We start from the raw sequence: 23,031 nt of genomic DNA, 5'->3' as shown, positions 1-23,031 counted from the left end.
ATTGGCGTCAGAACCGACACCAAGCCGTCAAAAAGTGACAGCAAAGCATGCGCCTAAATTATCATTTGCGCCGCCGCTTAGTTCGAGCGGACGAGGCGCTTCGGGTTCGGAGAGCCTCCCCAAACGCTCCCTACCATTGTCATGGCGGGCAACGCATGAGAGTTGTACTTTATAGCACCAACACAGGGAGATACTGGAATCCGTGTCTTCAGAGACGATCGTGCCCTTGAAGACACGGCAAGTCTCGAAGGAGCTTGTTAGCTCATCTCATCACTCCGCAAGATAGGTGACTGGGTTAGTGATGAATTGCGAGCGTGGTTGGATAGGAACGCAGGAGCCTCCCACATGAAGCCGGCGATGGAAAATGCGGATGATGGTTTCAGCCTGCGCAGCGTTTCCATACCTGGCGGATGCCACTGAGGTAGGTAAGCGGTCATTTTCATCTCGCTAATTTTTTCTGACTCTGGACGGCGAGGCGGTTCTTGGGATTTTGATTCTTGTCTGGCTACTTTCTTCGACCACGGGCGGAGACCCTCGAGCTAAGTGTTCGTTTTCATCTTGCCACTTTCTCCAACTCCAAGTGGTGAAGCGTCACTTGGGGGTTTCTTTTGTTTCCATGCCGACACTTTCTTCTACTCCTGGTGCGACTGCGTTTGATAAGTCTAGATTTACATCTTCACTATAGCTTCAGTTCCTGACCGCGTGTTCTCTTTTCAACGGGTATCTTTTTCCCAGCCGTTGCTTGGCCTTTTGAGAGACTTCATATGGTCAAACAGCGAGGCGGTTTCTCATCAATCAGCTCCGTGGCACAGCAATTGAGAGGTGAGAGAAAAGACCCGGGAAACTAGGGCATGCAGAGACTCCCAGTTGGGAAATACCCGACTCGGTTAGTGAGTCAACGCTCAGTGAAGGTGAAAGCAGTCGCACCAGCGACAGGTCGGGAAAGAGGGTCACGGGTGATTGAGAGGAGGTTGGTTGCTGCCTGCTGGAAATGTGAAAAGGTGAAAAAGATGAAACAGGTTAACGGTGAGCGTCCCATTGTATCTATTGTTCTGGTGGCGCACGCGCAGGTGAAAGCGCACATGCACACACAATGGCCGCCCACCCATAAATATCTCTCGCCGCTTGCAGCCCCGACTCTTTCTTTCTTTCTTTTTTTCTTCAGCCCGACCGTTTCCCGACCGTCTCCCACCACGACAGCAGCCCTTCGGCCTTTTCTCTCTCACACACACACACACACACACACACACACACACACACACGGCCACCACCATGGCCAACAACGACTGGCACCTGGAGCTGGTCCAGGCCAAGATCCTGGCGGAGGAGGAGAAGAAGCTGAGGGAGGAGAAGGAGGAGGAGCTGAGGGAGGAGAGGAGGAAGAACGAGACCTTGGAGCTGGTCTCCAAGGCCGGGGTTGATCGCTTGCGGGCGGTCAACCAGGAGAAGGAGGCCCTCGAAGAGAGGGTCATGGTGCTGGAGGGGGAGGCTGCAATGATGGACAGCACCATCGACGAGGGCGACGCGTTCCTGGAGGAACAGCAAGCCAAGCTGGAGAGGGTGGAGGGGCAGCTGAAGCAGCTGCGGGGCCGCAACAAGGCCCACGCGAACACCATCGGCCGGTTGCTTTCGGCCAACTCGGCCCTGCAGGTCAGGGTCGACGAGGCGGAGCGCCGGTCGGCGGAGCTCGAGGGCCTCCAGGCCCAGGTGGACTCCGTGGGGGAGCAGGTCTCCGCCCTCGCCACCGCCGCCGCCGCGCCCAGCCTGGCCGACGAGCTGCCCTGCAGCCCGGACGCTGCCTCTCCCGCCGCGTCTCCAGTTGGCTCTGCCGCTGGTTCTCTCCCCGTTTCGCCCGCGGCCTCTCCCGTCGCCTCTCCCGATCCTTCTTCCCCCCCTTCCCCCGAACCCTCCCCCGTCCCCTCTCTCAGCGGCGCCGATGACGGCTTTTCAGCTACCGGCGCCACCACCGGCGACAGCGACGGCGACAGCGACGGCGACAGCGACGACAGCAGCGACAGCGACGAGGCGGCGCAGCGCGCCACATCCCCTCACGGCGTCGTCAAGAGCCTGCTGCTGCAGGATTACCGCGTGTTTGAGGAAGCGGAGGACCTCACCACCCCCGCCGACGTCCCGCTTCCTGTCTCGCCCTCCATCGGCATTCCGCCCATCGAGGTCCCGCTGCCGTCAGAGGAGCTCACCACCCCCGCAGAGGTCCCGCTTCCTGTCTCGCCCTCCATCGGCATTCCGCCCATCGAGGTCCCGCTGCCGTCAGAGGAGCTCACCACCCCCGCAGAGGTCCCGCTTCCTGCCTCACCTTCTATCGGCATTCCGCCTGTCGAGGTCCCATTGCCGTCGGAGGAGCTCACAATTCCCGCCGAAGTCTCGCTGCCTGCCTCACCCATCACATCCGAGAAGCAGCTTGCTATCACCACCAGCGGCTCATCCATCACCACCTCACCCATCGAGGTCCATCTTCCCTCCTCACCCGAGCCTTCCTCTCAGCCCGTCGCCACCACCCGGGTCATCGTGGAGCGCGTCTCAGTCCCATGCCGCCGTCCACACGTCTTCCTCTGGCCATTAATGGTCTTCCTTCTCACTCTCGCCGTCCTCTTTCACTTTGCCGGGCTCTCAGAAGCCGAGCGCAAGCTCTGGTACGACGCCAATGAAGGCGCTCGCCTATCGACCATGCGCCACCTCGACTACGGTGGACGCCAATGCTGGAGGCTCGCCACGCTCGTCCCGCGCACCCTCTACGTCCCTGGCACTGACGGCTACTTCTCGTCCGAGCCCTGGGAACACCCGCTGGTGAGGGTCGGAGTCACTTTGGTGGAGTTTGTGTTCGGAACCGTCGGCTTCATAATTGCGGGTTTCATCGTCGTGGTTGGCGACTTGCTGGGCTTCCGCTGAGAGATCTAGCCTTGAGACCGACGATCTGTCTTGGGACCGACGACCTATCTTGAGATCGACGACCTGGAGACCGACGACCGGGATGAATCACTTTACACCTTTGCTTTTCCTTTACCTCTTTTCCGGATTCCGACGATACCAAAACGGATGGGTTTTCTTTTAGCTGTCGAGGACGACGGCATGGACGGTTGCATTTTCAAAAAAAACGGCGGCATGGATGGGGTTTTCTGGTTTTTTCTTTTACGATTTGCGCATGCTGACAGCTTGGAAGAATGACTCTCATCTTCTGGAGGCGTGGAGGGTTGATTCTTGGCTGGGCATTGCTTTCTGCTGGACTTTTCTTGCTGGATACCACTTTTGCCGGGCATAGCGTTTTGCTGGACATTTGCCTTTTTCTGGACACTGCTTTTTATTTTTTCCTCTCATCCGGATAGTTTCCTGTGGCTCTCTCTCACGGCTACGCATTCCAGGATGATAGATAGCCCTCATGAGTCTGGACGATCACGACCTGATGATCTGGACTTTCGATGAACATGCACATTTCTTGTTCTACCCACATTGCTCTCGATGCTAATGAGTGAGGACTTGATGACAGTACTCCCAGCTGAACCAGCCTATTTTCGAAGCACTCGAGACCCATACGTATCCACTGTAGACTGCGTCTCCTCAACTCCACGTTCAGTGTCCACGATCACAGTCAAAGAGCAGCAACGAGAGGTTCGTTGGGCTTCCAAAAGTTCGTTCTTTCCCAAACAGACAACCACAAAAGAGAGCGTAGATCCCCAAACTCCATCGTACATACAAGGGGAGACAGCAAAGCCCGCCCGTCCTCTTCTCTCCACCCCCCGCAAACGCCGCGTGCGCGCCGTTCCCCCCTCACAACCCGTCCACCTCCCTCTCATCCCTCTTCCTCGCCAGCCCCGCGCCCACACCAACCTGCCCCCTCTTCTCCTCCCCCCTCGGCGGCGGGGGCCCATCCAGCGGCAAATGCAGCCCCAGCCTCTCCCTCGTCGAATACGTCTGGACCCCACCCTCGGGATCCGCGACGTGCGTGACCAACTCCTTGCGACGCGTATCGACCAGCAGCCGGATGAGGTCCGGCCGCATGTAGTGGCCGCCGAAGTCGGCCAACGCCTTGGTGAGGTGGCACTCGTCGAGGTCGACGTCGACGAACAACAAGCCGTCGAAGTCCTTGTCCGGGCGCGCGACGCACGTGCCGTCGGGCTTGAAGATGCGGGCGTGCCCGTTGTACGTGGCCGGGTCGGTCTCGGGCTCGACGCCGGCCGGGGTGTTGGCGCGGAGCCCCGCGGCGGAGAGGCGCTGGAAGGGGGCGAGGGTCCAGGCGCCGGTTTCGATGGCGTAGGCGGGGGTGACGAGGTCGGAGGCGGGGTCGGCGACGTTGGTGGCGGGGTCGGGCGCGCGGAGCGTCTCTTTCCCCGCGTAGACGGGCCAGGCGGCGACGTGGATCTGTTCGCCGGCCGAGACGTTGAGGGCTTTGAGGAAGGGGTTCATGTTCTCCCAGCAGTTGAGCTGGCCGAGCCGGCCGAGCTCGGTGGGGGTGACGGATTCGAAGGCGTCGCCGGGCCCGTCGCCGTAGACGAGCTTCTCGACGTGCGTGGGCTTGATCTTGCGGCGGTGGTTGAGGACGCTGCCGTCGGGCGCGATGAGGACTTGGGCGAGGTAGAGGGTGGCGTCGTCGATTTCCGAGAAGCCCATCGAGACGTGGATTTGGTTGTCGCGCGCTGCGCGCCGGATCCGACGCATCTCTTCCGAGTCGACGCGGAGGGAGTTTTGGCGGTATTTCTTGAGCATCGGGAGGGACTGCTGGTAGGTGACTTTCCACATCCAGTAGGGGTAGCCGGGGATCCCTTGGGAGAAAGGTGTGTGTTAGGGCATCTGATCGTTCTGCGCCAGTGTGGGGGTTTGCTGCTTACAGACTTCCGGGAAGGCAACCAGCTTGCAGCCGGCCTGGCCGGCCTCGTTGATGAAGCTGATGGTCTTCTGGACACCGCCCTCCAGGTCGAACCAGGCGGGCTCGGAGGTGACGGCGGCGGCCTTGTACTTGGTGATGGGCATCTTGGCGGTGAAAAGTCGACTGTGCGGTCAGGAGTGGAAGGACTGTGGCTTGTCTTGGATCTGAGGAGAGCTGTTTGCTTGGTGTAGACGAGAGCAGAGCGCTCTGCGATTGACTTTATATAGAGGTTGGACGGAGATGCGCAAGTATAGGTCCCGATAAGGCCCTGTATCTTTGCTGGTCCGGGGCGGCATGGTTGACAAGGCATGCGGTCACATCATACAGGGTGAATGCATGCAGCTGACAGTACCTTAGGCTTGGTGGTATGATGCGGCATGCCGGCGGCTTCGTGAGGAGTATGCAGTAGTGTTGTGGAGAGCTCAGACACCTGCCGTTATCAACCCAATGGTGACGAACAGTGGAGCCAGATCGGCTGTTTAGGGCTCAGATTAGATGGTATGGGCCTGCAACGTGCAGGTTTTCGAGTGTCAAAGCCGAAGACACCTGCGAATAGAGGCTCGCCTGTGCCGATGATGCCGCTATGACGGTCGTCGGTGGAGATGCCGTAGATGCCGAACGGCAAGCCACCGACCGCGCGCAGCACCAGAGCCCAAGTTGCACAACGATAGAGCATCTTCATTTCGTGGAGTAATACACTGGGCCTCGAAAAATGGGCTGCGTCAGCTGCATGCATGAAACTGCGGTGCATTGGGTGCGAGATGTTATCATCGGACTGCAGTTTAGCCCACGACTTTCTCGGCATCGGCAATGCCGCGGAGAAAGACTTCATTAACCTAATAATCCTTGTGTGCAAACCATTTAGTCAAGAATGTTCGGGAAGTCAGAGTGGACTGCGTAGCATGTAGTGTTATTCAAGGCAGTCTAGCGGAGCAGCCTTGGTTTGTCGAGCAAAAACCCGTAATCCAGTCAAGCAGAGTATATCCTGTTGTAAGCCGTGTGCTTGCTGATGCATGAGGATATGTTGCTTACCGACGAGATGGGTCCTCCAGGACACGTCCGGTCTCGGAGCATTTTCCCTCATTCACGCTTCGTTGCAGGTACCACTTATTCGCAGAGAAGCATGAAGACATTGGGCGGCCCACTTTCGCCGGCCCGCCCTGGAAGTCTCCACCTGCAAGGTTTGTAATGTGAGGAGACGACGAAAGAAGACAAAGTAGCAAACCCTCGCCCGGCCCCAGTCTCCCCACCACGATCGGCAACCCTCCCGCATCCTTCCGCTTATCGCTTCCCCCGCAGACGCGTGGCTATGCTCTGCTTATCATCAAGGGCGATGATCCAATATCACATTCCCGAGGAACGCGGTGCGTCACTGCCTGCCCCAGCAGCTGACAAGGGAGCGCTGAACCCCAGCTCTTGCGTGAATCTGCACTGACACTGCTCGCTGCCAGCTGTTAGTAGCATTGCTGGGACAAACGAAGAAGAGAAGATCCATATCGCAAGACCACTCGGAAAGTTTTGTACGGACAAACCCTCTTATTCTTTTTTTTTTTCAGAGAAACATCCTCGCGCTACACCATCCACAGATACATGGCCACCAGCCAAACGCCCGCTTATCCCTGCGCCTCAACCGCCTTCGCCACCGCCTCACCCAGCGTCTCGCTCTCGGGCGCCTTCACGAGATCGTTATCGCGACCCTCATACAGCGTCCCCCCCTGCGTCCAGATGCGCCTCAACGTGAACACGGCCGCGTACGGGACGCCCTGGTCCCACGCGCGCGCCTCGGCCTGCTCTAGCGCGGGCAGCGGTGTGTACTCGACGGCCCACTTGTCGCCGCCCGTCTGGCGCTCGAACTCGGCGAGGATCTCCTTGGGCGTCGTCGTGAACGAGTTGACGATGAGGGCGCGGTTGGCCGTGTGCTCCGGGTGCTGCAGCGCGGCCGTCACGAGCTTGCCGACGCTGGATGGTGGGTAAGTCAGTTTTGTATGTACTTTAGCACCGGTTTCTGCTTGTTCCTGGGAGGGGGCCCCGAAAGATGAAGATATTTGAAGAGAGAAAGAAAGAAAGAAAGAAATATATACGCACTCATCCATCGTCGTCAAACTGATCCTGCCGTCGCCGTCGCCCAGCAGCGTGGCCTTCTTCGCGCGGACATCGAAGGTGCCGGCTTCGGGCGCGTGGGCGCTCTTCTGGATGTACAAGTCCGCGTACGGCCCCGTGACGAGGTAGGTGTACTCGAGCCGGTTGACGGCGTCGGACTCGAGGTAGGCGCGCACCTTGAGCTTCAGCTGGTGCGGCTTCTCCGTCGCCGACTGCGGGCCGTATTTGATGTCGGTCCCGTATTCGCTGGGGAAGAAGCGGGCGATGCTGGGCGACTGCTCGGCGAGCTTGATGAGGCCGATTTGCTCGGCGATGACGTTGCGGCCCACGGCGCTGACGACGGTGTCGAAGCCTGCGATGGAAGGGAGCATCAGTTTCGTATTGGCTTTTATTGTGCCTGGAGCAATTGGGGCTGCGGGGTCGCGCGCGCGGACAGACCTTTGTAGACCTCTAGGATCTTGTCTTCGTCGTTGAAACTACCGACGAAGACGTCGACGCCCTTGTTCTTGAGCGCTTGGATCTCGGCGGCTTTGCGCTCGACCGTGTCTGCCGAAGTGTAGATGCCGATGCGCTTGAAGGGCGGCTGAGCATTAACCAGCGCATTGGTGATGTAGCGTCCAATGACGCCAGTCGCGCCGAAGACGAGCACCTTTTCAGTCGGAGGGGCCATGGTTACTGCGGGGATGTGGGTGAAGATTAGCTCACGAAGATGGGACCGTTGGAATCTTTAAAGGCAAACGCCATGCTTATGTATCTTGCGACATACCACACGTGATAGTGGATCGGCGTGTGCTTTGTAGAAAGCGCGCCCTTCGGCTGCAGAAGGGCGTCGGGAGCGGTGGGGTTAGCCGATCGCGGCCCCTCAGCCTCTTGATGACCGAGGCGCGGGTCCCTCCACCATTATTGGGGGGCGTCACGTCGCAATTCATGCATCAAACAGTCGTCAGTCCGAATGGATCTTTATTGATAGCTGGCTCGCGCCACAATGTCCTTCATGTTCGAAACAGCATAACCCGTCAAACTCCGGTCCACTCCAGCCCAGTCCATAATCAAAAGCAGAAAACCTTTCCCATGTGTTCCCAGCAATCGCTCCCGTCGATACCCATCCGCTGATATGAATTGACTTGATACGTGCGCCGAAACCAGAATGAGCCGACACGATGCACGAGAGCTGGTCGAAGGTCGATGGTGCGGCCCGAGGCGTTTAACCACCGAAACCGTACAGGGTGCGGCCCTGGCGCTTGAGCGCGTAGACGACGTCCAGCGAGGTGACGGTCTTGCGCTTGGCGTGCTCCGTGTACGTGACGGCGTCACGGATGACACCCTCCAGGAAGGACTTCAGGACACCACGGGTCTCCTCGTAGATCACTGCGCGCGACGTCAGCAACATGTTGCGGGACGCGTCGGGGTTGAGCACTTGACTTACTGGCCGAGATACGCTTGACACCGCCACGACGGGCGAGACGGCGGATGGCGGGCTTGGTGATACCCTGGATGTTGTCGCGCAAGATCTTGCGGTGACGCTTGGCGCCACCCTTGCCGAGACCCTTGCCTCCCTTGCCACCTGTAGTAGAGAAGGGTTAGCATCATGGAACTAGTGTGTGGTTGGAGGCCGAGGGCGAAGGTGAGGTGGGCCGATGATGCAACACCAAGAGCGGCGTCGCGACGCGTATCGCGACCGGCGGCGCCACCCTGCAACGCGACCACCAACAAAGCGGATGCGGGTGCGCGCAGCGACATGCAGCGCAGTGCAGAAGGGGCAAGGGTACTTACGGCCAGTCATGTTGACAGGAAGCGTTGTTGGTAGAGTTGGGTGTTGAAGATAGTCGTGGACGAAGGCGTGGGGTGGAAGTCGCGCTGTTGGGGTTGCGGATGGTCGGAAACGGTGGAAAGAGAGGAGAAAGGAGGGCGAGCGGCAGCCGGGCGGTAGCTTTAAATAGGAGGGCCGGATGATTAGGTTGCGACTGCTGGAGCGAGGCGCGCTAGACCGGTTTGGGGGCGGTGGCCAAGCGCAGCAGCGACAGGAACACCGAGAGCGCAGGCCAGAAAGGCGTGGGAAAAGCAGGCAGCTTTCCAGCACTTGATAGCAGCCGTTTCGTGCCTTCCGCACTGCGGGTGACCGCCCCAGCGAGGCCCGCTGCGCCCGGCCCGAGATTCTTCCGCCTCGGCGGAACGCGAAAACGCCAACGCGTCGCGCTCACCGAACAACACCAACACCAAGCCAGGCATGCCGCTTGCCATATCAGACATGTACTTACATGCAAACGCTAGCGGCGCATGGCAGACTCATTTGCACTCTTTGGACCGACATAGATCGTGGAGATGAAGGATATTGTGAGGTACTGAGCTGAGCACAGCAGCCATGGTTGCCGCGACAGTTGCGGCGGGCAGGCGGGCGGATGCAGGGCGGCGCTGCTGCACGCCCGAGTCGCGGCTCTTCGAGCGATGTTGTCGTGGGCGGCCACCTGATGTCTCGGGCATCCAACCCATGACCACCACTTCTCTTACTGCCCTCACAGAACAAGAAGCATCGCGCAAACGTGCTGCCATGGCCTGCAATTACTGCTGCAAAGGTGTGTCTACCTTGCCGGCTCAAGCGTTCAAGCCCACAGTACTGATCTTAGGGTGATGAGGAGCATATAGCATGGTAAAGAGGCAGCTATACAACTGCTAAGCCTTTGCGCATCTCCATGAATACCAGAACAGATCTCTCTCGTTACAACGAAGGTGTAGTAGCATGCATGGAATCGTTAAAGGATTGGCTATTGAGTCCAGTATACATCTCTTGGCAACACTAAACGATGGTCACAATCTTACTGCCTTGAGGTGACACAAGCAACATAGTATGCTCATGGTAAGCCACATTCATTCGTACGAGTTTCCGCAATCTCATAGCGGCCCCCAATCTAGCGGCGTCCCCACGCATCCGTACCCTGTCAAATTTGGCGAACCTTGCCAACCAAGGCAAGACTTTGGAGAACGCTGTATGAGCATCTCTGCGGGTGTGGCCGCTCGGGCCGACACATCAACCTTTACTAAAGCTTGCCGTCCTGGAGTTGGCAAGATACTTTGAGCAACTTATACTGTGCTTCTGAAAGACATGAGGACTGACACTGTTGCACGACGTAATGCTCAGCCAGCCACAGTTCCGTGGCATTATTCACCTGCAGATATTCGTCTATGCAGCCTTGGGGAAACTCCAATCATTTCCTGATTTGGCAACCGCCCGGCGCTTAATCGTATTCCTTCGCCAAGCCCTATACGTCTTTACGAGTCATCTACCTACTCTGCACTCACCATGCTCTAGGACCATGCTGATGTTTGCAGTGACCACCAAACATCCGATGTGGTTGCGCTGTCAAGAACGCATCTACCCCGGGGCACAGTTTGTCTCGTCTGCCTACGGCGTGGCGCTTGCAGAGCACGCAACCGCTCAGCCGTGCGGCGTAGACCCCCCTCCTCGTTTCAAGCTGCAGGGGTCGAGAGAACTCAGCCTTCGTACCGTCACTCTACCTGCAAACGTGGCTGTACATGCCGTCCTTGATTTTGCACAGCAATTGAGTTCTCCAAAAGTAAAGTATACCTACTCACCATCACGCAACATCCTCATTTGGTTTTGGAAGTAGCTGCCGCGTAGAAGACTCAAAGCTGTGTATTTTGGAGAGCTGTCCGATTGCCCCCACATGAACGTGATGAATTCTCCGCGGGCGCTTGCATATCACTATGTCGCTGTTCTAGTGGGGGCGCTTTTACACATCACCAGACCTCCACGCTACCTCATTGAACGTTTCAGGAAATCCAGACCAATGCAGCAGTTTCTAATTTTTTGTCGGAAGGATCTGGCGCGGGTCCTTACCACTCTGCTGGGATCCCAACTACCTACCGCCGAAAACACCTCTGCATGTGGCGCGGGATCAACCCCGGTCAATTCTAACGAAATCAGCAAAGCGTAGTACAGCACACCGGATTCCAAAAGATGCGCTTGACCGCTTATGTCTTATGCCCCTCTTATCGTACCCTCATCGGGCAGTTCAGGATCATGTGTGCGGCGCAGGCGAGCGCTTAACCAAGGCATCCACAAACACACCGCTCGCTGATAGTGGCTTTGCCCGGACCGCTGATCCCCTGCATGCCCTCGAAACATGGCTGAGTATCTACCATCGCTTTCCTGCCAGCCTTGCCATGTCCCGACCAGACGGGCACAAAAACTTGATTTATAGGCATCCGCCCATTGCTGCCTCGAAGCTTCTAGCTCAGTAGCGACAACGACGACGACGGAGTTCGGAGTTCCTGCTCTCTTTTCCACGGGACTTATCTTGTTTCTCATATTATTGACCAGGTCTCTGGTTCCAACTGGCCCCATTACTGTCAAGATGTCTTTTGGGCCATCGCCAACTCAGACGTACTCAGCACTTCACAGAATACTCGAACCAGTAAACCCGGAGAAAGGCAGTGTCTCCTGTGTCGGATACGCTCCATCCAAGGGCCGAAGGTGCCAGATTCCGATAAACGCGGGCAATCGAGGGGCATTTGATCGAAACCTCCATGAGCTTGCGCGTATCGACCTCAAAGACAGTCGTGCTGTCTATGTCCACCTTTACGGGCTTGCAAAGCTGGGTCTTTGTGTGAGGTACCATCAGTCCCAAGCTGCAGAGATTGCTGTAAGATGGTCCTGCACCATCAACTCGTGGTTGGGGGAGCAAACGACGGCTCGCTACCCAACCCAACAAACCTCAGAGCACCCTCAAGGTCGCACTCATACGAACGGAACCTCTTCGCTGCCGACGTCCTCGAATACCACCATAAGTGGAGCTTCCGCTGTGCCAGCCCCGGCTCGAACCGCTTTCCGGCAGCATCAAAATTCTGTCCGGAGAGAGGTGGTGGTTGAAACCGTAGAACGCAGTTCTGGTCTTCGGTCTACAACTCGCGAGCGCGTTCGACCTCACGTCACTCAACCGTCGCAGGCCACATCGAGGCCCCCTATGTCATCGCAGAGAGCCCTTTTTGGGGACGTTCCGCCTGTACCTCGAACGGAACCCACCTCCAGATTTTCTGGGTCCACGACGAGTCCCTTGGCCGACCTGCCTTCTCTGCCGAGATCAGATTTCACCTTTACCGCGGGCAGAAGACTTGTCCCTGTAGAAGAGACAGCTGCCCCAGCATCGGATGTTCAGCTTGTTCAAGCTTCCCCCCGTGCTTTCGCCCCGGGCTCTCCGCCAGCTACTACTCCGCCAGCTACCGCACCTGCAGCCCGAGGTCCACTTGCTCCTACTCCAAACCAGAACATCGAACCAACCTCACGCCCTCCGATGATACAAGTCCGACCAACGCCGGTGCCTGTCGTTTCTAACGCTTCAAACACACCCACCACTGTTCCAGTCAGGGAAGAAGAACACTGCAGCGCATCACACACACAGCGCAAGAGCCTCGAAGATGACTGCCCCATCTGCCAAGAACCCCTGGCATCAACTCCCCTGACCGAGCTCGCATGGTGCAAGTCCGAATGCGGCACAAACTTCCACCGCGAATGCTGGACGGAGTGGGAGAACAGCCACCAGTCATCGACGAGCTTCCCCGTGCTCCGCTGCGCTATCTGGTACGCAAAGACCCCTCACCTCGACCAACCACCGCCCCCTTCCAATCCGATACTAACCTTTTCCCAGCCGCACGCCCTGGCCCAACTCTTGCCACCACGACACGAGCACAGTCCCAGCCCCACCGCCGCCGCCGCCGCCGCCGCCGCCGCCGCCGCCGCCCACTACAGACGACGACGACGACGACGAAAACGACAGCGACGGCATCTTTCCCCCACCATCCTTCTTCAACCCCCGCCGCCACGCCTGGACCCTCTGGACGGACGCGTCTCCGCCCTCTCCCTCCGCATCCGTCCCCACCACCCCCCTCTCCACCCTCTTCGACCCCCGCCGCCACGCCCGGCCCCTCCTCCGCGACCGCCTAGCGCGTGCAGACGTCTTCTCCACCGCCGACGAGCAACAACAACAACAACAACAACAACAACAGCAAGAAGGAAGAAGAAGAAGGAGGAGAAGCGCAGAGGCCGGACCGCAACCGCTGGATGACGATAGCGACGACGATGATGACGACAGTAACAACAACAACATCGCGGCGTCCCTCGCAGCGCTGTTTAATCCGCGCGTGCACCGGCGGCTTGATGTCGCTGCTGCTGCTGCGAGAGTTTTTGATGATGGTGATGGTGATGATGAGGTTGGGGGTGGGGATGGGGCGGGGTTCGGTGTGCTGTTTGATGCGAGGAGGCATGGGAGGGCGTTGAGGTGTGAGAGGGTGGCGAGGGCGGGGGTGGTGTTTGATGGGGTGGCTGGGGGGGAGGAGGAGGAGGGAGGGGTGTTGGGTGGGTTGTTTGAGGAGGCGCGGGAGGAGGTGGCTCGGGAGCGAGGCGGCGGGAAGGAATCATGCGGGTGGGAGATGGTGTATATGACGGTTGTGGATGATGCGGGTGTGGCGGGGGATTGGGATGGGGACGACGGGGATGAGGAGGAGGAGTGGGGGTTGAGGGGGCTGTGTGAGCGGGTGGGGTTGTGGGTTTGTGGAAGGAGGTACTTGTGAGGGTGCTGTGTTGTTGTATCTTTTAATTTTTTCTTTTCTTTTTTCTTTTTTTTTCTGGGGTTGGGGTTGGCGTTAGGGGTGTTTTTTTCCTCCCGGGCTTTCATGAGCTGTTGCTGGTTGTTTCTTGATGAGGGAGTCATGGCATGATGTGGAATGAATGATGACTGCATGGGCAGAGATGTCAACGGATTTCTGTTATAAACCTCTCGGTGCGCTAGGAACGGGAAGGGTGTGGAGCCGCGGGCAAGGATCGCTCCCCCGCAAAAGTGGACGTTCCGCCCTGCGGCTAGACGCGGCTACTCCGCACCCCGGTTCTCTTGTACCGCCCGCAAGACAAGCTCCCAAACAACACTCAACTCCCTTCTCCATTCCTCCCCGCAACCTGCCTGCCGTCCCCATTGCCGCGAGCAAAAATGGCCTTCCGAACGCGCACCGCCCTGCGGCGCACCCCGCTCCTCTCCACCGCCCGCACAAAACCGCTCCTCCTCCGCCGACCCGCCTCATCACCGCCCCGCGCCGCCGCCGCCGCCGCAGCTTCCTCGACTGCCCGCCGCACAATCGCAACCCACACCTCGACGCACCACGCCACGCTCCTCTCGACGCTCCCCGCCTCCGTCAGCGCCGCCGACCCCTCCGACCCCACCTTCCGCGACAACGCCGCCTCGTTCGCCGCCGTGCAAGCCCGCGTGTCGGAGCTGCACGCGGCCGCCGCGCGCGGCGGGCCCGACAAGGCGCGGCAGCGCCACGTCGAGCGCGGCAAGATGCTGGTGCGGGACCGCATCGCCGCCCTGGTCGACCCCGGCACGAGCTTCCTGGAGCTGAGCGCCCTGGCCGGCCTGGGCTGCTACGAGGGCGAGGAGGTGGCTGCGGGCGGCATAGTGACGGGCGTCGGCGTCGTCGAGGGGGTGAGGTGTGTGGTTGTGGCGAATGACAGCACGTGTGTAGATTCTCGGTGTCTCGCTGCCTGTGGTGTGAGTGGGTGAGTGCTGATTGTCTTGGTTGCGGCGTCTAGGGTCAAGGGCGGGACGTACTATCCCATCACTGTGAAGAAGCATTTGAGGGCGCAGGCCATTGCGCAGGAGAATAGTAAGAATGCTGCGGGAGGCTGCAGACGGTGGCCCGGCTGATGTTTGCAGGATTGCCGTGCATTTACTTGGTCGACTCTGGCGGCGCCAACTTGCCGCATCAGGCCGATGTCTTCCCTGACCGCGAACACTTCGGCCGCATCTTCTTCAACCAGGCCAGAAGTACGCGCCACCTGCCCCGAACGCTAGTCCTGCCTCTTGGCTCACATACCCGCAGTGTCGTCAATGGGCATCCCTCAAATCAGCGTCGTCATGGGTCCCTGCACCGCCGGCGGCGCCTACGTGCCCAGCATGTCGGACGAATCCATCATCGTCGACAAGCAGGGCCACATCTTCCTCGCCGGCCCGCCCCTAGTCAAGGCCGCCACCGGTGAAGTCGTGAGCGCCGAAGACCTCGGCGGCGGTGCTCTGCACAGCGAAATCTCCGGCGTGACGGATTACCTCGCCGTCGACGACGCCCACGCCCTCGTCCTCGCGCGGCGCAGCATCGCGAACCTCAACTACCCCAAGGCCGCGGCCCCGTCTCCCTCGTCGCTCGACGCGCCCAACCGCACGCCGACGTACGACGAGCCGCTCTACGACGCCAAAGAGCTCGCCGGCATCGTCGGCACCAACCCGCGCCTCCCCGTGCCGGCAAAGGCCATCATCGCGCGCCTGGTCGACGGCTCGCGCTTCGACGAGTTCAAGCCGCTGTACGGCACCACGCTCGTCACGGGCTTCGCGCGCATCCAGGGGCACCCGGTCGGCATCCTCGCCAACGACGGCATCCTCTTCTCCGAGGCGTCGCTCAAGGGCGCCCACTTCATCCAGCTGTGCAGCAAGCGCGGCATCCCGCTCGTCTTCCTCCAAAACATCTCGGGCTTCATGGTCGGCGCCGACGCGGAAAAGGGCGGCATCGCCAAGAACGGCGCGAAGCTCGTCACGGCCGTCAGCTGCGCCGACGTGCCCAAGTTCACCGTCGTCGTGGGGAGCAGCGCCGGCGCGGGCAACTACGGCATGTGGTAAGTCTCCCTTCGGTGCTCTTAGAAGCGATTTGTTCTTCTTTTCTTCCCTCCCTCGCTCCCCCCCAACCCCGGCCTTGCAGTCCCGATATATATATACATCCCAGACTGACTTTCGTCATTGCCCAGCGGCCGCGCCTACTCCCCCCGCTTCCTTTGGACCTGGCCCAACGCTCGCACGTCGGTCATGGGGCCCGAGCAGCTGTCCTCGGTCATGGAGGCCGTCGGCAAGCAGGCCGATCCCGCGCTCAAGGCCCGCATCGAGCGCGAGAGCGAGGCTACCTTCGGCAGCGCCAGGCTGTGGGACGACGGCATCATCCCCCCCGAGCACACACGCGCGGTGCTCGGGTTGGGATTGGAGGTGGCGAGCCAGGGGCGCGCGGCGGAGAGGAGGGAGAGGGAGAGGGGGGAGAAGTGGGGCGTGTTTAGGATGTAGGTTGTGGTGGGCGGCGGGGAAGGGGATCTGTGTTGAAATGTGGATGAAAAGACAGCATATGAAGATTTAGATCAAAGAGGCCTTGCTTGTTTGAGTTTTGGTTTCCTCTGGGGAGCGTGGCTGCGGTTGTTGAACGATGGCGGTGTGTTTGGTCTTGTGTATGTATGTATGTACATTTACGGGACTTGGATGTAGATATGTACTCTTGTCTCACCATTCCAAAGCGCACTGTTATGATACCTCGTAACTCTTCATGCCCACAACACGGGACGCAGCTCTCCCTGAGAACAAATCAAAAATCACTTGGAGGTCTCTTGTCGGAAATGGTAGCTGCGGTCAACCACGGTAATGAAGCGCCGTTCATGCGATATATGAGCTTGTAAATGCCTGAGCTGCAGAGGCGCACAACTGGTGGATGCCACAGCTGCTCTGGCCACTATGCATTCATCAGTGTTTGCTTACAAGCTACTGCCATATCAGGAAAGCACGCGATTAGATGTGGACCAGTCTAGCCAGGTCAGTGACTGTGCGCGCTCTTGCAGTCAGGAACCGTGTTCGCGGAAACGTCTCCGTTCCGGGTGGGTTTCGAGCCGTGGGCCGAGGCCAGGGTCGGGCGTTGTTCAATACTCGTGCATAAGAAGTATTGGGAGGTGGTCACATCACGATTGACATCCCCAGGTTCTCGCGTGTCAATCTCGTTCCCCGCCCTCGGTCACCTCACCAGCCGCTGATCGACTGATGAATGCGGCACTCGGTAGGCACACGGTGGAGCGAGCTATTGGGTGGACAGCAGATCGGGCCGCGCATCCTCATATGCGCAGGCCATCACCCGCTGGAAGGAAGCGGTCACCATACCGCAAGCGGCAAAGTACCTACGCATAGTGCACTGCAGCCCTGCGAGCAGAAGCGACCAAGGGAAAGGGAAACGGACAAGGAAAACGAGGAAAACAGGGGTCGTGCTTCAGCCGCTCGCGTGGCCGCAACGACCACCAACCCGAGGTATGACGATAGGCGGGTGCCGGAAGCCGCGCTCCCGCCGGTTCGGGGGGCTGTGCATCTTCTCAGGCGCAAGTCAGCGGACACCAAGCAAAGATAGTACGTGCAAGACGATCCGATACATGGCTTTCCGCAAAGAGGCTCGATCCCTGCCTCTTCCAAGCGAGGCGTCTCGCCCTGCTGATCGGCTCCGAACCCTCCATCCGGAGACGCATCGGACCCAGGTGGACGGCGCGGAAAGGGCAGGAGGCATCCGCGCAGGAGAGCGCCAAGGTGAATCTCCCGCGGGGTGTTTTTTTTTTTTTTTTCGCACGGATGGGCAAGCAGAAACCACATGGGCAGACGTTGGGCGGGCGGGCCGTTATGTTGGCTGATTGCCTTTCCCTTTTCGCTCCCCCCTCGCCCCTGTGGTCGACGATGCGCCAATGGCGCCCGGTTGGCTGTGGCGACGACGACGCTTCAACGATCAGCCGTGGCATTTGTCGACGCTAGTGGCCAGTGCTTCGTTTTGCTCTCGCGCTGACTCGTGCGTCGCTCAGTAAGTCATGCATATGCAGAGCAGGCAGCTGTCGCTTCCCGGCCAGACTGGACAGAGCCCTGTGGACTTGCCCAAACAAGACAAAGCTACATGTACAACCGTGAAACGTCGGCGCATCCCACTCGGCTGACTCGAATGTGACGAGCGTCGAAATGGCAAAGAATTGCACGCGTTATCAGCACCGAGCCGACGACTCACACCACGTCGTAAACCATCATCACACTGTCATCTCCCCCCACATCACATCACGTCCTTCTTTTCCTCCCTCGCCTCGCGCCGCCCGCCTCTGCCCTGCCCTTCCCGCAGGACGACCTTTTTCTTTTTATTTTTACATTTTTTTTTTTACTTTTCCTCGCGCCGCTCGGCCGGAGATGAAAACGTCCATCTCCGAGCGGCCTCTCCACCGCCGGTGTAACCTTCCCTCTCTAGCCGACGACTAATCATGTCTGCCTTCCGCATTCACAAGCCCTTCCCCACAGAAATGCAGATGCTCGCGTCCGTTATACAGGTGGGTCGCATATGTACCATTTGTGTGCATAACGCAGCAACTAGCCGGCTCCTGTGCACACACCAACTCCCGGGCGATCGACGCTACCCGCCGACCCACGCGCCGGCACTTTTGATGGGCGAAACCGGCACGTGGGTCGCCCACCCACCACGCACACGTCTGGCGGTACTGATGATGGAAGTGGATGGCCAGCTGGTCGGTGGCGGCTGTGGCGCAACAGGTGGCAGAGGCCCACCCTCCAGCCATACAAAGCTTAAAACCCGCAGGAAGGGGGAGGGGAAGCATGCGTGCATGCCTGAATCCGCCTCCTCCGCCTCCTCCACCTCCTCCTCCACCTGCCTCGTCCACCCCACGCCACACCCATCCATAGTCCGCACACATTCGGCCGGGGGCGCACCGCGAGCCCTCAGCTTTTTGCTGTTTGCCCGTTTCTCCGATACATTTTCCCCATTGAGCCCAAGACGTGCGACCGCCTTGTTTCAGGTCATGTGGACTGACATAGCCATGTAGCTGCATGGAGGAGGTGGAAGGAGAGCAGCGACGAGCCAGCACCGAGAGAGAGTCGTTATACGAGAAATGCAGGACACAATCGCCACGCAGGAACGGGAGAGTCAAAGACACAGACGACCCGGGGTAGGACGAAGCGACAGAGCAAGTCGAGACGGGAGTCGGTCATGTACGGCTATCGCGCGAGAGCATCCGTAGGGAATAATAGAACTAGGATCGCGTGCATCCCGCCGGGACATCATCCGCACTTCCCCCCATCCCCTCCCCGGCATGCGGCAGACCCGGAGTTTCGGAAAGGGGAAGAATCTGGTACATGCCAAAACGACAGGTCGAGATCCCACCTCCCCTCTCTCCGCACCACAAGCCGGGTTCCGTTTGGCTGGGGGCGCCGCGGCCGCGGCCGGCGACGACGGGCGGCGGCACCGTGACGCGGACACAACGCACCTTCCTAGACCCTTTTTCTCTCTTTTTTTTTTTTTCCCTCTCTCGCGCTCTCTCCTCCCGCCGTTAGCCGCTCGCTCGTGCATGCATGGTAGCTATCTCCTGGCGTGGGTTTTTTAGATCAACCGCGGATGACGCGCCGATGCAAGACACACGGCATCACTATCGACCACTACCCATCATGGAATTCATTTTCCTATTCTTTCCCTTTGACCCTTTTTCTTGCATCATCACCACCTTCATGCTTTCCGCCGCCCCCCCATCCGCCACCACCTCCGCCACGCGTTCGCCCGTCCGTCGTCCATCCGTCCGTCGGTCGCGTTCGCCATCAACAACACAAACCTCCTTCCCCAACCCAAAAACCAAGAGTGCAATAATACGAAGCTGTGGCGCACACGCACTTTAGCGGGCGCGCATCCCCCTCTCAGCCCCGCGAGCCAACAAGTCATCTCCAAGGCGTTTCCCGAAACAGCTTGGGGCCCTTCGCAAGGAAGGCGCATCCAATTACACTCGCCCTGATTGGACGGGATGCTAATTAACAAACCCGACTCCCACCCACACCCCCCTTCTGTGGTAGGTAAGCAGACCAAAAAAAGTAAAAAGAAAACTGAATTCCGGCTTGGCGCGGCGACGTTTGCGTGATGAGACCTTTTTCCTTTTTTTGTTCGTTGCTGCTGCTGCTGCTTGCTGCTTGCTGCTGCTGCTTGCTGCTGCTTGCTGCTTGACGAGTCACGAATTCCGGCATAGCCTCCCTCTCTCCTCTTCGCCCCCCCCCCCCCTCTCCGTTCCTCCTTCCCTCCTTCCCTCCTTCCCTCCCTCCCCCCTTCCTAGCTACCCGAAGTTACGGGTTTCGGGAGCTACATCCGAAGAGGGTTTGATCGGAGAGGTCCCAGCCCCCCTCCCCTCCATCTCCGTCCAGATGGTGGGACGAGCGTTTACTTGCTCTTTCTCGCTCGCTCTCTCTCTCTCTCTGTCGTTCTCTCGTGATGGGCGCTGCCGCTTCGCCGGAAACTCGGGTCGGGTGCAGGTGCGACCAAAAAAGAGATATGCGAGGGGGAAATAGGTGCAGATCATAACAACCCGCGCCCGGGGAGTTTGAGAAAAGTGGCATTATTAACCAACTATACTAAGCTATTTTATATCGCATGAGGTGCACAAGCAACCAAAAAAAAAAACAAATAAAGCAAAAACAGACGAAATCGCCCGCCCAGAGATTACCGAAGCCGTGAAGAAAGCAAAAAAAAAAAAGAAAAATTGGGGAGGAGAAATTAAGTCTTCTCGTGGACATTAATTTTTTCAGCCGTGAGCTGTTTGTCTGCTTCGTTCTATATCGTACGTCTAATCCGAATGTGATGATGGCGATGAGTTTCCGCGGCCTCGCTCATGATGAATGCGAATGAAGACACCAATCCGCCCTTCCTTCACCCCCCCTTCCCATGATTCCCACCACCAACAACCAAATCCCGCGAGTCCAGCCCCCAGGGCCCCAAGATACTGTCAAGAAAGTAATAATAACACCGGCGCATCAAAACACATCTCCGTACACTTCAGATCTATTTGCACACACACACGCACACGCACACACACACGGCTATAACCCGCCTCTATGCTGTGCAAAAACCCCGCCGCACGTCCACCCTGCAAGGCCCACGCGCATCGCGTTCGCGTTATAATATCACACAGCGGTGTTCGCGGCGGTTCCGCCGCGAGCCCTTGACGCTGCCGCCGCTGCCGGGGCCGGGCGGGGGACCGCCGCCGGTGCTGTGGCGGCTGGAGGGGTGGTGACGGCGGGTGCTGGCGCTGGGGCGGCCGTAGTCGGTGTGGGAGCGGGAGCGCTCCATGTCCCTGCGGATGATCTGCCTGCAGAGATCCACAAAGACTTCGTCGACGTTTGCGCGGCGGCGGGCGCTGGTCTCGTAGTAGGGGCAGTTGCCCCACGCCTGGCTGACGGCGAAGGCGCGGGCGCGCGTCACGGCCCGGTCTTCCTCGAGGTCCGACTTGTTGCCCACGAGCACGATGGGGACGCGCTCGTCGTCTTTTATTCGGATGATCTGGTCGCGCAGCTCGGCGAGCTCGTGGAGGGACGTCATCGACGTGATGCTGAAGACGAGGAGGAAGCCTTGGCCCGTTTTCATGTACAGTTCTCTTGGTCCTTGGTTAGCCGTGGGGGACGCGGGCGCAGCTGAAACGACGTAGGGCTGGGTTACCTCATGGCAGCTGCAGAACTCGTTAGCTGGATGCGCCCCGTGTGCGCAGGGGGAGATGCGGTGGCTTACTAAACTGCTCTGTCCCTGCAGTGTCCAGGATCTCGAGTACTACCGACCGTCCCTGGAGCGCATGGAATCAGGCTTCAATCCTTTTCTCTCAACAGACGGGGCCTGGGGCGGCGCAAACTCACATCGACGTCGATGGCCTTTCGGTACGAGTCCTCGATGGTGGGGTCGTAGGATTCGATCCAGACATTCTGGACAAACTGCGCTGTACCGATGTCAACTGGCATGTTCTGCGCGCGCGCGCGCGCACGCGCGCTGGGGGGGCTGCTGCTGCGACTCTTACCTGTAAGACAGCTTTTGCCCACTCCACCTGTTCACAAACGACATCAGCAACTAGCGTAGTAGATCGCGATCGGCGCGGGGGAGCGCGGAGGTCTCAGCATACCCGACCCGAGGACGACGATGTGGTACTCTCGTTGGGACATGCCTCCACGACGATATCTGGCGGGGAAAGCTGGAGGAGTCGACGGCGATTACGGGGCGGAGGAGGGTGCGCGCTCGCACGAGCTGGGGCGTGGGAGTCGGAGCCCTCGCGCCAGCAGCTGGCGCAGGAGGAGCACGCCACACAGAGAGTGAGTGTCGGAGCTGCCTGCGAGGTGGCTCGGCCAGGGCGCAGGCGGAGGTGGTGTGCTGGATGCTCGGGTCTAGCTCTCGAGATGTGCGGCTCGGACGAGAAGCCGTGCGCGGCGCGTACCGTGGGAACGACTCAACCGGGGTCGCTAGGGTGCCTGTCAGCCATGTGCACGCAATTGGGAGGCTCAGCGTGGCGGCCGGGGCGCGGCGGCTCGCGGGCGACGCTGGCGGAGCATTTACGCACCGGCAGCAGCGAGGGCGCGCTGGGTTGTGCGCGGGAGCAAGGATGCACACGCGGAGACGGGCGCAGACCGGGGAGAGCTCGGCAGCGGGACGGAGGCGTGAGGACAGGCTGGCGCAAGAGACGGCGAGGACGGCGAGACGGCGGCCTGGAGGAGGGGGGGGTTGGCAGCAGCGAGGGCGGCGGCGTGGGGGAAGGGTATCAAGGTGGTGAGGTCTGCGACGGTGCGCGCGAGGAGGGCGCGGGCATGATTAATAGACGGCGCTGCGCAGCTCGTGCTGCGCGCTGGATTGTTTAGGCGTTGGCGGTTGACATAATTTCGCGGAGCTTGAAAGTGATAGGCGAGCGTCGACGTAACCGCATCAGTGCGCGCTCGAAGCCTTCCCTCGAGCCTTGGGCTTACGGCACAGGCATTGCACGGTGCCGGGTCAAGCGGATGACAGCATGATGGCAAGCCGCCCCGGCAGGCACAGCTAGCCCCGAGCATGCAGCAGCCACTGAGCGAGGAGGCCGCCTCGAGGGGGCGCCAGCGCGGCGGCTCTGCTGCTGGGACTCGCCAGGCACCAATCGCCCGGGACGTTGCGTGCCCCTACTCGCCGGCTGCACAACCAGATCAAAATGCATGCACAATTGGCGAGGCGATCGTCGTCTGCCGCAAGCGCGGCGAGGCAGGAGCCGAGCCCGAAAGGCGCGACGGAGACGCTCCAGCGCGGCCCTGTGGTCCAGCGCGAGCTTCGACGCGCCTCCGCGCCAAGGCAGACACCGGCCAGGCACCCAGGCACCAAGGCACCCAAGCACCCAAGCACGAAGCTCCAGCCGTGTCCCCCCACCCCCCCCGCGCTTGAGCCACGCTCCTGTCCTGCTGCCA

The 23,031-nt window shown here is 59.6% G+C and overlaps 7 protein-coding genes across 7 annotated transcripts; 3 read left to right on the top strand and 4 right to left on the bottom strand.

Moving 5' to 3' along the window:
* Positions 1-1,272: 1,272 nt before the first annotated feature.
* Positions 1,273-2,907, top strand: BKCO1_4900057 (dna repair protein; the record flags this gene model as incomplete). The annotated part of the gene is made up of 1 exon (XM_020276572.1): positions 1,273-2,907. The coding sequence occupies one exon, from the start codon at positions 1,273-1,275 to the stop codon at positions 2,905-2,907; it is 1,635 nt and encodes a 544-aa protein (XP_020127634.1).
* An 876-nt stretch (positions 2,908-3,783) lies between these two features.
* Positions 3,784-4,983, bottom strand: BKCO1_4900056 (cyanide hydratase; the record flags this gene model as incomplete). The annotated part of the gene is made up of 2 exons (XM_020276571.1): positions 3,784-4,775; positions 4,842-4,983. The coding sequence occupies 2 exons, from the start codon at positions 4,981-4,983 to the stop codon at positions 3,784-3,786; spliced, it is 1,134 nt and encodes a 377-aa protein (XP_020127635.1).
* Positions 4,984-6,492: 1,509 nt separating this feature from the next.
* BKCO1_4900055 (isoflavone reductase family protein) lies at positions 6,493-7,649 on the bottom strand (the record flags this gene model as incomplete). The annotated part of the gene is made up of 3 exons (XM_020276570.1): positions 6,493-6,838; positions 6,965-7,331; positions 7,418-7,649. 3 exons carry the CDS (start codon positions 7,647-7,649, stop codon positions 6,493-6,495), a joined length of 945 nt encoding a protein of 314 aa, XP_020127636.1.
* Positions 7,650-8,183: 534 nt separating this feature from the next.
* On the bottom strand, positions 8,184-8,762 carry BKCO1_4900054 (histone h4; the record flags this gene model as incomplete). Its single annotated transcript, XM_020276569.1, has 3 exons — positions 8,184-8,347; positions 8,406-8,543; positions 8,753-8,762. 3 exons carry the CDS (start codon positions 8,760-8,762, stop codon positions 8,184-8,186), a joined length of 312 nt encoding a protein of 103 aa, XP_020127583.1.
* Positions 8,763-12,288: 3,526 nt separating this feature from the next.
* Positions 12,289-13,564, top strand: BKCO1_4900053 (e3 ubiquitin-protein ligase zswim2; the record flags this gene model as incomplete). Its single annotated transcript, XM_020276568.1, has 2 exons — positions 12,289-12,575; positions 12,643-13,564. 2 exons carry the CDS (start codon positions 12,289-12,291, stop codon positions 13,562-13,564), a joined length of 1,209 nt encoding a protein of 402 aa, XP_020127637.1.
* Positions 13,565-13,977: 413 nt separating this feature from the next.
* Positions 13,978-16,086, top strand: BKCO1_4900052 (methylcrotonoyl-carboxylase subunit beta; the record flags this gene model as incomplete). Its single annotated transcript, XM_020276567.1, has 5 exons — positions 13,978-14,501; positions 14,577-14,650; positions 14,701-14,811; positions 14,867-15,650; positions 15,780-16,086. The coding sequence occupies 5 exons, from the start codon at positions 13,978-13,980 to the stop codon at positions 16,084-16,086; spliced, it is 1,800 nt and encodes a 599-aa protein (XP_020127638.1).
* Positions 16,087-20,743: 4,657 nt separating this feature from the next.
* On the bottom strand, positions 20,744-21,774 carry BKCO1_4900051 (ras small monomeric gtpase; the record flags this gene model as incomplete). The annotated part of the gene is made up of 5 exons (XM_020276566.1): positions 20,744-21,221; positions 21,284-21,293; positions 21,353-21,404; positions 21,475-21,554; positions 21,735-21,774. The coding sequence occupies 5 exons, from the start codon at positions 21,772-21,774 to the stop codon at positions 20,744-20,746; spliced, it is 660 nt and encodes a 219-aa protein (XP_020127639.1).
* Between the last annotated feature and the right edge of the window lie 1,257 nt (positions 21,775-23,031).

Source organism: Diplodia corticola, assembly GCF_001883845.1.
Source record: "Diplodia corticola strain CBS 112549 chromosome Unknown scaffold49, whole genome shotgun sequence".
NCBI classification, from domain to species: domain Eukaryota; kingdom Fungi; phylum Ascomycota; class Dothideomycetes; order Botryosphaeriales; family Botryosphaeriaceae; genus Diplodia; species Diplodia corticola.
This window is presented reverse-complemented; position numbering and strand designations above follow the sequence as displayed.